This window comes from Manis javanica, chromosome 13, assembly GCF_040802235.1.
Source record: "Manis javanica isolate MJ-LG chromosome 13, MJ_LKY, whole genome shotgun sequence".
In the NCBI taxonomy this organism is placed as follows: Eukaryota; Metazoa; Chordata; class Mammalia; order Pholidota; family Manidae; genus Manis; species Manis javanica.
The window spans coordinates 98650112-98661272 of NC_133168.1; the positions used below are offsets into that span (position 1 = coordinate 98650112).

At 59.3% G+C, this 11161-nt stretch overlaps 1 protein-coding gene across 4 annotated transcripts; it reads right to left on the reverse strand.

Annotated features, from left to right (window-relative positions):
• Window positions 1-609: 609 nt before the first annotated feature.
• On the reverse strand, window positions 610-7807 carry LRRC8E (leucine rich repeat containing 8 VRAC subunit E). 4 transcript variants are annotated; one of them, XM_017680295.3, is made up of 3 exons: window positions 7702-7807; window positions 4419-4561; window positions 610-3841 (listed from the first exon to the last, which is right to left on the reverse strand). In XM_017680295.3, the coding sequence occupies exons 2-3, from the start codon at window positions 4554-4556 to the stop codon at window positions 1634-1636; spliced, it is 2346 nt and encodes a 781-aa protein (XP_017535784.2). In that variant the 5' UTR covers window positions 4557-4561; window positions 7702-7807; the 3' UTR covers window positions 610-1633. The 4 variants fall into 4 exon arrangements, with proteins under 4 accessions (XP_017535784.2, XP_017535785.2, XP_073076690.1 ...); XM_017680296.3 differs by lacking the exon at window positions 7702-7807 and adding an exon at window positions 4730-5897; XM_073220589.1 differs by lacking the exon at window positions 4419-4561 and having other exon boundaries at window positions 7702-7785.
• Window positions 7808-11161: the final 3354 nt, after the last annotated feature.

Below are 11161 nucleotides of genomic sequence, written 5' to 3' on the forward strand. Positions count from 1 at the left end.
CAAAGCCAGAGCTCCAGGTCAGACCCGCGTGGGACTTTATTAAAGACCCCGCCCTCCATCTGTCCCGCCCTGGAATGTGCCCAGCTCCTGGACTATGCACAAGACGCGCCCTGGGGTTAGGCGTCTCAGCAGCCTAGACGTTTTCTTTAACTGGTCTGATGGGTGCTGGGGAAACGTCCCTATCCAAAATTCTAGTTCCTAGAGGGCAACTTGCCTGTGCTCTCAGTTGCCAGGAGGACACGCGCATTTTGCAGACACCTAAGAGGTGTCCAGTCTCAAGCGGTCAGAGTCAGACTGGCTGAGCCCAGAGCCCTGCCCTCTCCCAGTCCAGCTCAGGAACACTGCTGGGCGTTGAAGGTGTGTGGGGTCTTCTTTGGTGACTTCTGAATGGAGCAGATACAAAAGTGTGTAGTCAGGAGAATCACAGGGAAGGCAAAGGAAAAGAGGTCCTTCAGAAAAAAAGCTAGGCAGAAGATGCCGCCTAATTTCTCCTGATTTGTTAAGGGCCCTCTGTCCCTCTATTCCCAGGAGACTCCCACCCTCGATCCTGGCATGTGAGTGTCACCACTTAACTGTAGTTGGTGAAACAGAAGGCTTGGACACCAGAGATAAGAATTTTGGTTCTTGTAATTAGTGTTATTTATTAAGCACCTACTGGTATATGCTGCCTGGCACAGGTAATATTGGAAAGGTAAAGCTTGTGCCCATCCTCAGAGAAATGTAATATCCACAGATGTTCTGAGCCCTGGGGTATGCCAACCTTAGGACGTCCATGAATGGATATGTTGAGGGGCTTGGGGGTATCCATTGACTGCTTAAATTGTTTGCAGAACGTGGCTCGTACATGAGCATTTTCCTGAGGAAGGAGGTGTCCAGCTTTTCTCAGCTGCTCAAAGGGTCTAGGACTTAAAAAGGTTCAGAATCCTTGCTCTAGACATCTGGACATCTGTGCTGTCAGTTAGCATTGCCCAATAGACAGCACTAAGGACCACCTGCATCAGAACCCTGTGGGATGCTTATTTCCAGGCCAGGAACTTCCTGAGTCAGTCTTTCAGGGGTGGGGCCCCAGATGTTCTGTTTTGGGGATGTTGATTTTGATGCACCACCAAATATGAGAACCATTTTTCTGAGTTTGTGTATGTGCAGGTATCATTGGCCAACAACTTATAAATAATGATTAGCATCAGAGTTGTGGAGAGGGGGGTCCACACTGGTCCCCTGTGTCTGTGTGCCCTCCTTGGGAGAGAACCCCAGATCTGGGGTTGGTCAGGGGGAAAGGGTTGAAATCCCATTGGGATGTGACCCTCCCCCATATGTGGCACTAACTGAACATCCAGGGGGAAAGGGCAGCAGTTCTGGCCCAGGGCTGGGAGCAGACCAGCCAGCCAAAGACACAGGCATGGTTTTGGTCTGTGAATCCTGAGTTAATCTCTCTGTGACATTCCACCCCAAATCCACAGATTCCCATCCCTCCCCAGACAAACCAGTCACAGGATCTGGCTCAGGCCCCGCAAGGCTCACATCTGCTCTTCCTCTCCTGGCCTGGGCCCACCGGACCACCTCCCGAGAAGACAGTAGTAGAGATTCTGGGGTGAACCACCAGGAGTACCTCAGCCTGCCCCCGACCCTGGCTTCACTCTTCCATTTTCTCCCGCACCTCTGCCGGCAGGCCCTCGTAAAGAGTGTCCTCCACTAAGAGCCCTGACTTCTTGAGACCCCCACAGTTGCCCAGTTCTTCGGGCAGCGCCTCCCAGCGGTTGCCTTTGAGCTCTAGGCGGCTGAGGGCCGTGAGGGCCCCGACCTGGGGCGAGAGCTGGCTCAGATGGTTGTAGCCGAGAAGCAACGTCCGCAGCTTGCGGCAGAAGAAGAGCTCGTAGGGCAGGGCCTCCAGGGCATTGTAGGAGAGCGCCAGGTGCTGCAGATTCTGCAGGAGGCCCAGCTCGGGCGGCAGGGAGTGCAGCCCGTTACGGGAGACGTCCAGCAGTCGGAGGCTGGAGCACATGCCCAGCTGGGCGGGCAGGGTCTCCAGCTTGTTGTGGCTGAGGTACAGCTGCTCAAGGCCCCGGAGCTTCCGCACATGCTCGGGGACGTAGGCGATCTGGTTGTGCCACAGCCTGAGCGTGACCAGCTTCCGACAGTGCTGGAAACTGAGGATCTCCTCGATGGACCGCAGGTGGTTGTCCTTGAGGTCAAGTTCCTGCAGTGCACCCAGGCTGAACACAGCGTGAGGGATGCGCTCCAGCCCGCAGGCCACCAGCTCCAGCTGCCGCAGCGCCACCAGCTTTTTGAGGCTGTTCAGGGTGAGCACACGGGTCCCGTCGTTGTAGAGGCTGAGCCGCTGCAGGTGCCCCGCTACATCAGTCACGCTGGCTGGCACTTTGCTGGCGTTGCTCCGCAGGGACAGCACCTTGAGCTGCTTCAGCTCCCGGAGGCTCTCGAGGGTGGCTGCCCGGGCCAGCTCCGGGGGGAAGAGCCCCTCGAGGTGCAGCTCCTCCAGGCCACGCAGCCCGAACACCCAGAGGGGCACTTGGCGCAGCTCCTCGCACTTGACGCGCACGACCTTCAGGCGGTCCCGCAGGAAGGCCTGGGAGGAGAAGGGCAGCCTGGTGGGTGAGTGGAGCAGACTGACCTCCTGCAGGTTTACCAGCTGTGAGAGGCCCGGGGGGAAGGTGAGATCGCTGATGGCCTCCAGGCGGAGCGCCTCCAGCTCACTGAGCTCGAAGACAGTGTCCGGCAGCCCTGGGAGCATGCAGAGGGCCAGCTCAAGCCGGCCCTGAGCATTGCGCTGCAGCTTCTGCCGCAGCTTCTCGGGCGTCCACTCATGATTAAGGCTGAGCTGCTTCAGGCGGCTCTCGCTGACCTCGGAGAGGAAGACGGCGAAGCGCTTGGAGTACAGTGAGTCGTACTGGTCGATGAGATGCAGCATGAAGGCGAAGTCATTCCTGATGTCTGGGATGTCACCCATGCCGGTCTCCTCCCGCACAGAACGGAAGGAGTATTCCTTGAGGGGCCGATGGAAGAGCCAGTAGAGCGTGTACAGGCAGGTAATGCCGTAGATGCACACGAAGGAGATGTAGCAGAAAGCCAGCTTGGAGAAGAGGTGGGCCTTGGTGTGGTTACAGCAGAAGCGGACGTAGCCCGTGACCTCGGAGGTGTCCACCTGGCAGGACACCAGGAAGCTGATCTTCTCCACGTAGATGAGGCTGTAGACCAGGATGGCAAAGAACTTGCAGACTTTGAGCACCGTCTGCCGGATGTACATGGTGTACAAGATATCCCCCTCCTCCACGTGCAGGCGGAACTTCTTGACCTTCTCGAACAGGGCTTTGGCCTGTTCGCCCTCCTTCTTGTCCAACAGGGTGACGGCCGGAGGCTCAGTGACCACCTTCTCAGGTTCTGCCAGCACCTTCTCCTTCTCGCCCTCACCTGCCTTCCCCAGCCCTGCCGAGGATGCCTCATGATTCTCCCCAGAGACCTCGGACAGGGCCCGCGTGGTCCACGGCGAGTCGAAACACTTGCCCAGGATGGAGACGAAGTGCTCGATCTTGGAGCTGGTGCCTGGGAACTTGAACCAGAAGCTGGTGCAGACCATGAAGATGAGCGTGTGAATGACGACCAGGTAGGGGAAGTACTTGGCGTACCAGTGGAGCGCCGTCTCGTAGCAGAGCTGGTTGATGAAGCTGTACTGCTGCAGGTCCAGGTTGTTCTTGAGGCCGCTTACCTCCCGGGGGCCCCCAAGCTGCTCGGAGACCCCGTGAGGCAGCAGCTGCTGGCACGGAGCCTCTGATAAGTTCTCCCAGGGTTCACGACTGGGCAGACAGATGATCTTGTCTTGCGTCACCTGGGGATGGGGGAAAGGGCAAAAGAGGCTGAGGGGGGCCAGCAGGGCCCGAGGAGTTGAGGGGAGAGAAGCAGGCTGGAGGTGGGAGGATCCCTGAACCCTGACTGCCCCCAGCAGGCTGTGGCTTCAAAAGAGTCACTAAACCTGAGAGCACCAGTCTTTGTCTTAAAAAAAAAGGAGTTGGGTTGAATTGTGTCTGTGTCCCCCGGAAAGATACATAAGTCCTGACCCCAATACCTGTGAATGTGGCCTTGTTTAGAAATAGTCTGCAAAGCAGACACAATTGAGTTAAGATGAGGGCATTAGGAAGGGTCCCCTCCACCATGACAGTGTCCTTATGACAAGAAAAAAGGGGACAGAGACCTGCGCACAGAGGGAAGATGATGCGGAAACACAGCGAGGTCATCTATAAGCCACAGCCTGCCAGAAGCCACGAGGATCTAGGAGAGGCGTGGAACAGGTGCCATCCCCAAGCCCTTGGAAAAAAGAGACCTTATCCACTCTGATTTCGGATCCCAGTCACCAGCAATGGACTTCCGGACTTCCCAGGCCCCACCCCCGGAGGCCCTGCCCTCACCTGGAGCGTGCAGCCGAAGACCCCAATCATGAGCATAGCCACGGTGAGGTACTCGGCCAGCACATCCCACCAGGGTTTGAGCAACTTGAAGGCCGGCTGCGGCTCCGTGAACTGCTTGAACTCTGCCACCGGAATCATCTTGCCTGTGGGAGAGGAGGCAGGCGCCCAGGGACCCTCAGCAGGGGGCACCTGGCCACGGCCTGCACTGGAGCCGGACACAGGCCTATGCCCCCGGCCCCAGGTCTGGCAGACGCCCTTCCCCCTCCCCCAGAATTCACCTCCCTCTGGAGCCAAGAGGCTCCTGTTCTCACCACTTGTGCTGCCCGGCCCCTGGTCCTGTTCTGATGCCGCCTGCCCGCTCAGAGCTCAGGACGGGCGGCCGTCCCCCGGCTTGTGCGTGTGGCCTTCCCCAGGCATCTCCTCCCACCCCTTGTCACGGAGCAGCCCGAGGAACACTCGCTCTGCTGCTCCGTCTCCGGAAACCCGGTGTCCCTACAGCCAGGCTCCCTCCGCCCCTGGAGCAGAGAGTGCCCCCGGGCCCAGGACTTCCGGGGTGTGGGCCCCCACCCCCTTCAGGGGCGCTCTGGGCACCTCCTCCAACCTCCAACCGGAAAAGCCGGCTGGAGCCTGGCTCTGGTTACGGGCCCAGAGGCAGCAGGGAGTGGTGCAGTGGAAGGCTGCTCAGCCCCGGGGAGGGGGTGGGATGACCGGGGCACAAGGGTTTCCAGGTGGGCTGATGCCCAGGGCCTGAGGCAGAGGACAGACACCTGGGCTCTGATTGGGGCGGGGTGCCAGGATGGCGAGGAGCAGAGGATGCGGATGCGGCTCCCAGGGAGAAAGCCAGGGTGGCACCTACCACATGGCCAGGGCTGGGTTGCCAGGCCCCTGGGCGGCCTGCCCACTCTGTTTGTCCCTGGGCTTCCTTTCAGACCAAGGTATCATTATTCTAGATTTGGACAGCCAGGGGCAAGTCATAGCGGGGTGGGCATGGGCCACAAGCTGGAACGTCACCCCCACAGCCAGGCTGCAGGGTGGCCTCCCAAGAAATCCTCCTCTCTTCCTGAGGCTGGAAGGGAAGGGAAGGGAGACAGCAAGGCCTACCCTCCTGGCACCCATGTTCCACAGCCTACACAGCCCAATTTCCCGTGGGTTCTGAGAGCCTGCCGTCCTCCTGATAGCCTGTCACTGGGCACAGGCTGGACAGCAAGGGGTGGTCTCTGGACCGCAGGCCCGCCCACACCCATCAGTCTCTCTGACACCTCCATGCGTCTCTTTTTGGTCCCAACTGGCCCTGAAGGCCTTAGGGTGACTCCTAGGCAGGGACGGGGACAGGGTGGGGCAGGGATACAGGCTGCAGGCCCTGCCCATCCTGCTGAGGGTGGGGCAGTCCACTGCAGCCCTTAATCCCCCCAGAGGCTGCCAGTGATGGCATGCAACACGGGCACATGCCTGCCCACACCCTGGCTCCTGGGCTCTCTGACTCACCCAGGAGCAGGCGCACGCTAGGGGATTCACAAGTACAGTATCCCCGGCACATGTCAGTCCCTCACGCTCAGTCACACCCTGTCCTAAGCAAAAAGCAGAGGAGAAACGCCCCAGTGCATTAGCCAGTCTCTGTCACCAGGGGCAGCTCAGCAGCCCCCAGGGGCTGCATGAATATTGCAGCCACCAAAAGGGACACCTGGGGGCATTCTGGGGTGTGCACAGTGCGGGCATCCACTGAACTGAGGGCAGATCCAGGGCCAGGGAGCCGGTCAGACACCCTCTGCCAGGTCCAGCCCCTAGGTTCTCCCTGCCCAGAAAACCTGTCCCTTCTAGGGAACACTGCTCAGCTGCCCAGCCTAAGAACAGTGACCCTGGGGACTGTGGCAGGAATGCCACACATGCAGGCAGGGACCAACCTCATGACCGAGCCCAGCTCACAGCAGTGGAAGCTCCACCACCCACTGGCGAGGGACCACAGTCAAGGACCAGAAGCATACACCCAGGACCAGAGCCCAGGAGCCAGGGTGTGGGCAAGGTCCCCATGGAAGGCCCAGGGGCCCCCATGGAACGAGGTGCACACACAACACCGCCCAGGACACATGCTGCAGTTATCATTATCCGTCTCCATGACTCAAACCTGATGGCCTGAACCTGCCATTAAGCTTCCGCAGACACAAGGCTGGGCCCCCTTTGTCTGAGCAGGGCTGGTGGGGCAACTCGAGGGGCGGGGTGCCCCGAGGAAACAGCAGGGCCACAGGCAACTTAGAGCCACCAGTGCTCTCAGGGCCTCGTTTTATCCCACCTCTGTGGGCGTGGGAGCCAGAGCCCCCCTTTCCCAGACTCGAGCGTTGTGACAGAGCTTGCTCAAGGCTTCAAGGCACGAGTGGCGTTTCAGGCACGACCCCCCCAAGTCCCATCTGTCTGATCGCACCTGCTCTGTTTCACCCTGAGCAAGAACCTCTCACTGAGATGCAGCATCTTTCCTGAAAGAACCTCAGAGGGGGTTCTGGCCAAGGGGCAATGGGGGTGGCTCTTCTGCAGGCCAGGTTGGGGGTCTGTGTCAGCACAGGACGACGTTCATGCCCCCTACCCAGCTTTAGCTCGGCCCATCCATGCCTCACCCCTGCTTCTCCTGTCCTAGGCCCTCCCCAGGCCCCCACCTTGCTCCCCAAACCATGGTGGTGGAGGGTTCTTCTGATCTGGCCCCCTCTCCCCATCCACAGCCTGTGTTGGGGGCCAAAGAAGACACAGTGACAGGCCTTGGAGAACACAAGGTCCAACCTTTGATGTTTACACAAGAGAGAAATTGGGGTACGTGGCTGGGGAGGGTGGCCCCTTGGTGGCAGACCTAGGGTCGGGTCCAGGCCTGGGGACTCCCAACCTCCTACTTTTCCAAGCTTCCCTGCTAGGACTTGGGGGTCTGGGGAGTCTTGAGGTTCAAGAGTCCCAGAGTGGGACAACCTGGGGACCTAGGACCGCACGTGGTAAGGTTCTGGGGTGTTGGGGGGGTCCCAGAGACAGTGCTACTGCTATTGACTCTGCAGGCAAGAAGGAGGAAAGGGGTCAAGCCCCCCGGGGTCTTCCCCAGCCTGCTGATCTTCATTCCACCCTTTGCCCCCCAGAGCAATGCCCTTGGGCTAGCCACGGCTGAGGCTGTCTCCCCCCAGCCCCTTCCCCAGCTCCTTGAGTGCCTGGAGCAGGGTGGGCTTGGGCCACAGTGCCCCCCGTGCCTGGGATGGACCTCCAGACCCCCACCCCCACCCCCACCACTCCATCCCCAGCAGGGAGAGCCACCTACCCCACAGCTCAGGGCTGGATGATGGGCCCAACTGCTTGGTGTCTGGGAGCAGAGTGGCTGGGACTCCTGCAGGATTCCCGGGCCAGCCTGGGTGAGTCAGGGCCGGGGGCGGGGCAGGAGCCCAGGAGCCGCCCCACCGCCTTAGGGGAGCCCCAGCCCGGGCCCCACCTCCTCTTCCTCCCCAGGCAGAGCTCGCGGTTGACCCCTACTCCCCGGCCCACCGGACTGCGGGAGGAGGGCAGCCCTAGCCCAGCAGTCCCGAGAGGAGCCAGGGTGGGGGTGGGGGGCTGGGACTGAGGATCAAGGACTTTAGGATTCGGGGCGGCTGCAGCGCCTGGGGACACAAGGGGGTGGAGGCACTGTGCTCCCAAAGCCAACCTGGGGTCGCCCTGCAGGGAGCCAGGCTGAAGAGAACCCAAGGGAGGGCCTCCTCTGCCCACCCCGGGGGCAGCCACCAAGGAACCTGCGACCAGGAGAGGAGGGGAGGGGGCTTTCCCCTTCCTGCCCTGACCAACCACCCTCAGGAAGCCACCAGAAGGTTCTCGCCTGCCTGCCCCTGCCCAGCCTGGATGCCTGCCCTCTGCTTGGATAGCGAGGGGTAGGAAGCTTCTCCCAGGTCCCGGTGGGGGGCACAGAGGTCAGAAGGCTCTGGGAGTCAGGCTAGGAGGGGGGTTTCTGGAAAGGAGGATTTTGCCTTCCCACCCCCACTCTTTCCTCCCCACAGGGTTGGGTGGAGGAGGCCTGGGCTGGATTAGATGTGCAAATCGTCCAACTTGGCCCTCAGGCTTCTGTGGTTGAACCTTGACCTGCTCTGTCTGCAGAACTCCAGGGACTGGGGACCTGGTCAAGGTGGGAGAGAGGGACCCCTTCCCAATGAGTTCAGCAAATGAGCAACAGCCGGAGACCTGACCCAGGGCATTGGGACCCCATAGGCTTAGGTTCCTCTGTGAAATGCCGCAATGGGCGCCACGTTTGGGCACTGGGCCTCAGTGAGTTCCATGTGGGCGCGACCACAGGCCACCAAAAGCCAAACCTTCATTGTGTGCACAAGATAGGCAAGGCCCCTCCTCTCTCTGAGCCTCTGTCCCAGCAGGGCAGGAGACACAAATGGTACATGAGGATAAGGTTAGTTTGTGATATGACAGGGTTGGACATAGTCTCCTTGGGCTTCTTTGTGCCTCTGGAGAAGCTGGGGACCTGCGCCTGGAGGGGCAGATTCCAGTTTTCTGCCAGAACATCTTGATAACACATTGCTTTGGGCGCTTGTGCAAGGATCTCCGGGTCACTGGACGGAAGCCCCACGCACTTCAGACACCACATCTCCTCTGCTCCCGCAGTGGCCCCGGCACTTGGAGTGGTGTCTGGCACCCAGTGGGCATCCAGTACATGATGGATGGATGGATGAGTGAGGTTTTGTCTTAGATGCAGACCCTGAGACAAGGAACTGCATGCAGATAACTTTACCTGGAAGGCAATTCCAGGCAGCACTAGTGGTGGGGCAGTGGGGAGGTGAGGCTGAGAAGGGGCAGAAGTCAGTAAGCATTAATGACAGTGCGTTAATGAGTGAACAAGCCTGTGGGCAAAGAGGCTCCACTCAGCTGGGGAGCTCTGGGAGATGATGGGGAACATGCCTCCGATTGTCCCCACCCAAGGGGTGACAGAGCTGACATATTGATGCCTCAGCTCCTGTCTGTCCCCGCTGAGGTGGCTCTGAGGTGGGGGAGGGGTGTTGACTTCTGACTTCCCCTGCACGTGGGGACTGTGGGTGCTCAGGGTATAAGGAGGGAGGGGGCATCTGCCACAATGTAGATGCTTAGTGGCATGGCTGGGTCCCAGGACACCCTGCTCACACCGCTTTCCAGCTGTTCTCCAGAAAGGCTGCCTGCTTGGTAGTGCCTTAGTTTTCCCACATTGATAACATCCAGCCTTTTAAAAAATTGTACAAAATCTGCATCACATAGAATTTACCATCTTAAAACCATTCTTACATGTACAGTTCAGTGGCATTACGCACATTCATGGCATTCTGCAGCCGTCCCCACCATCCACTCCAGACCTTTCCATCTTCCCAGACTGAACCTCTGTCCCCATGAAACAGTCACTCCGTGTCCCCTTTCTGAGCCCCCAGCCCCACCACCCACTTTCTGTCTCTGTGGATGGGGCTCCTCTGGGGACCTCCTAGGAGTGGGATCAGAGAGGATTCATCCTCTTACATCTGGCTTATTTCACTGAGCACCGTGTCCTCAAGGTCCACCCACGTTGTAGCAGGTGTCACCACAGAATGTCCTTCCCTTTTATTTTTTATTAAAGTATCATTGATGTACAATCTTATGAAGGAGTCACATGAACAATATTTGGTTACTACATTCACCCATATTATCAAGCCCCCACCCCCACCCCGTTGCAGTCACTGTCCATTAGCATAGTGGAACGTCCTTTGGTTTTAAAGCTGGATAAGATGCACCACTTTCCTCCGCCAATGGACGGACACTCAAGTTGCTTCCACCTCTTAGCTGTTGTGAATAGTGCTGCTGTGAACACGGGTGTGCAGGTATTTCAAGTTCTCGTTTTCAGGTGAGATTGCTGGATCATACTGTCCTTTCTGTTTAATTTTTTGAGGACCTGACATACTGCTTTTCACAGCGGCTGCACCACTTTACATTTCTAAAAGTGCACAAGCGTTCAAATTCCCCCTACATTCTCACCACCACTTGTTCTCCCAGGGTGGGGGAGGGTCCATGGAAAAGATAGGGTCCAAAGAACACCCCCTCCTCACACTTCTGCCCCCTCCATGCCACGGTCCCCAGCCCAGCAAGGCTCTCCACAGAGACCACTGCCAAAATGGCACCTCCCACTCCCGCTGGCTGGCCTGGGCTGGCCAGCCTTCAACGGGGTTGTCTCTGTCCCTTCATGTCCCCGTTTTGACACCTCCTAGCCCGCCTCCCTTAACCTTGTCCCCGCGAAAGCGGGGCTCTGCCAGGAAGCCTTTGCTGACTTGACTTCACCCCTCCTTGACATCCTTGCTTTCTCTATTGCCCCCAAATCCGAGGTGCACCCCTCAATCCCCAAGGAGTAGGGGGTTTTCCGGAGTCTGGCAAAAGTCTTCGGAAGTGAGAGGCGAATAGGCCCCAGGGGATCCTGCGGGGCGGTCGCGAAGGCAACGACAGGGACCAAGGCCATCGAGCGGCCGGATTGGCCGATTGGCGTTGGTCCCGCCCCCAAAGTTGCCAGGGCCCAGCCTATCGGCGTGCAGGCGGGCCTTGGTCGCCAGGTGGTCGGGCAGGGGGCCACGGCAGGTGCGTGTGTTTGGTCGCGGCGAGGCCGGGCTGGGACCCCGCGGGACTCCCTCCAGGTCCCTCCCGCGGTGGCCGGGTCCTTGGGCGCAGCCGCGGAGAAGCCGCGCCGCCCTCCCTCCAGCACGCGCCTGCCCGCTTCTGCGCGCTCCCGGGTCCGGATCAAA

Bases quoted from the DNA above. Each gene is read 5' to 3' on its own strand.
- LRRC8E (XM_017680295.3), bottom strand. From the start codon at position 4,556: ATGATTCCGGTGGCAGAGTTCAAGCAGTTCACGGAGCCGCAGCCGGCC. The intron at 3,842-4,418 runs GTGAGGGCAGGG...CCCCATCCCCAG, and splicing joins TCTTCGGCTGCACGCTCCAG to GTGACGCAAGACAAGATCAT.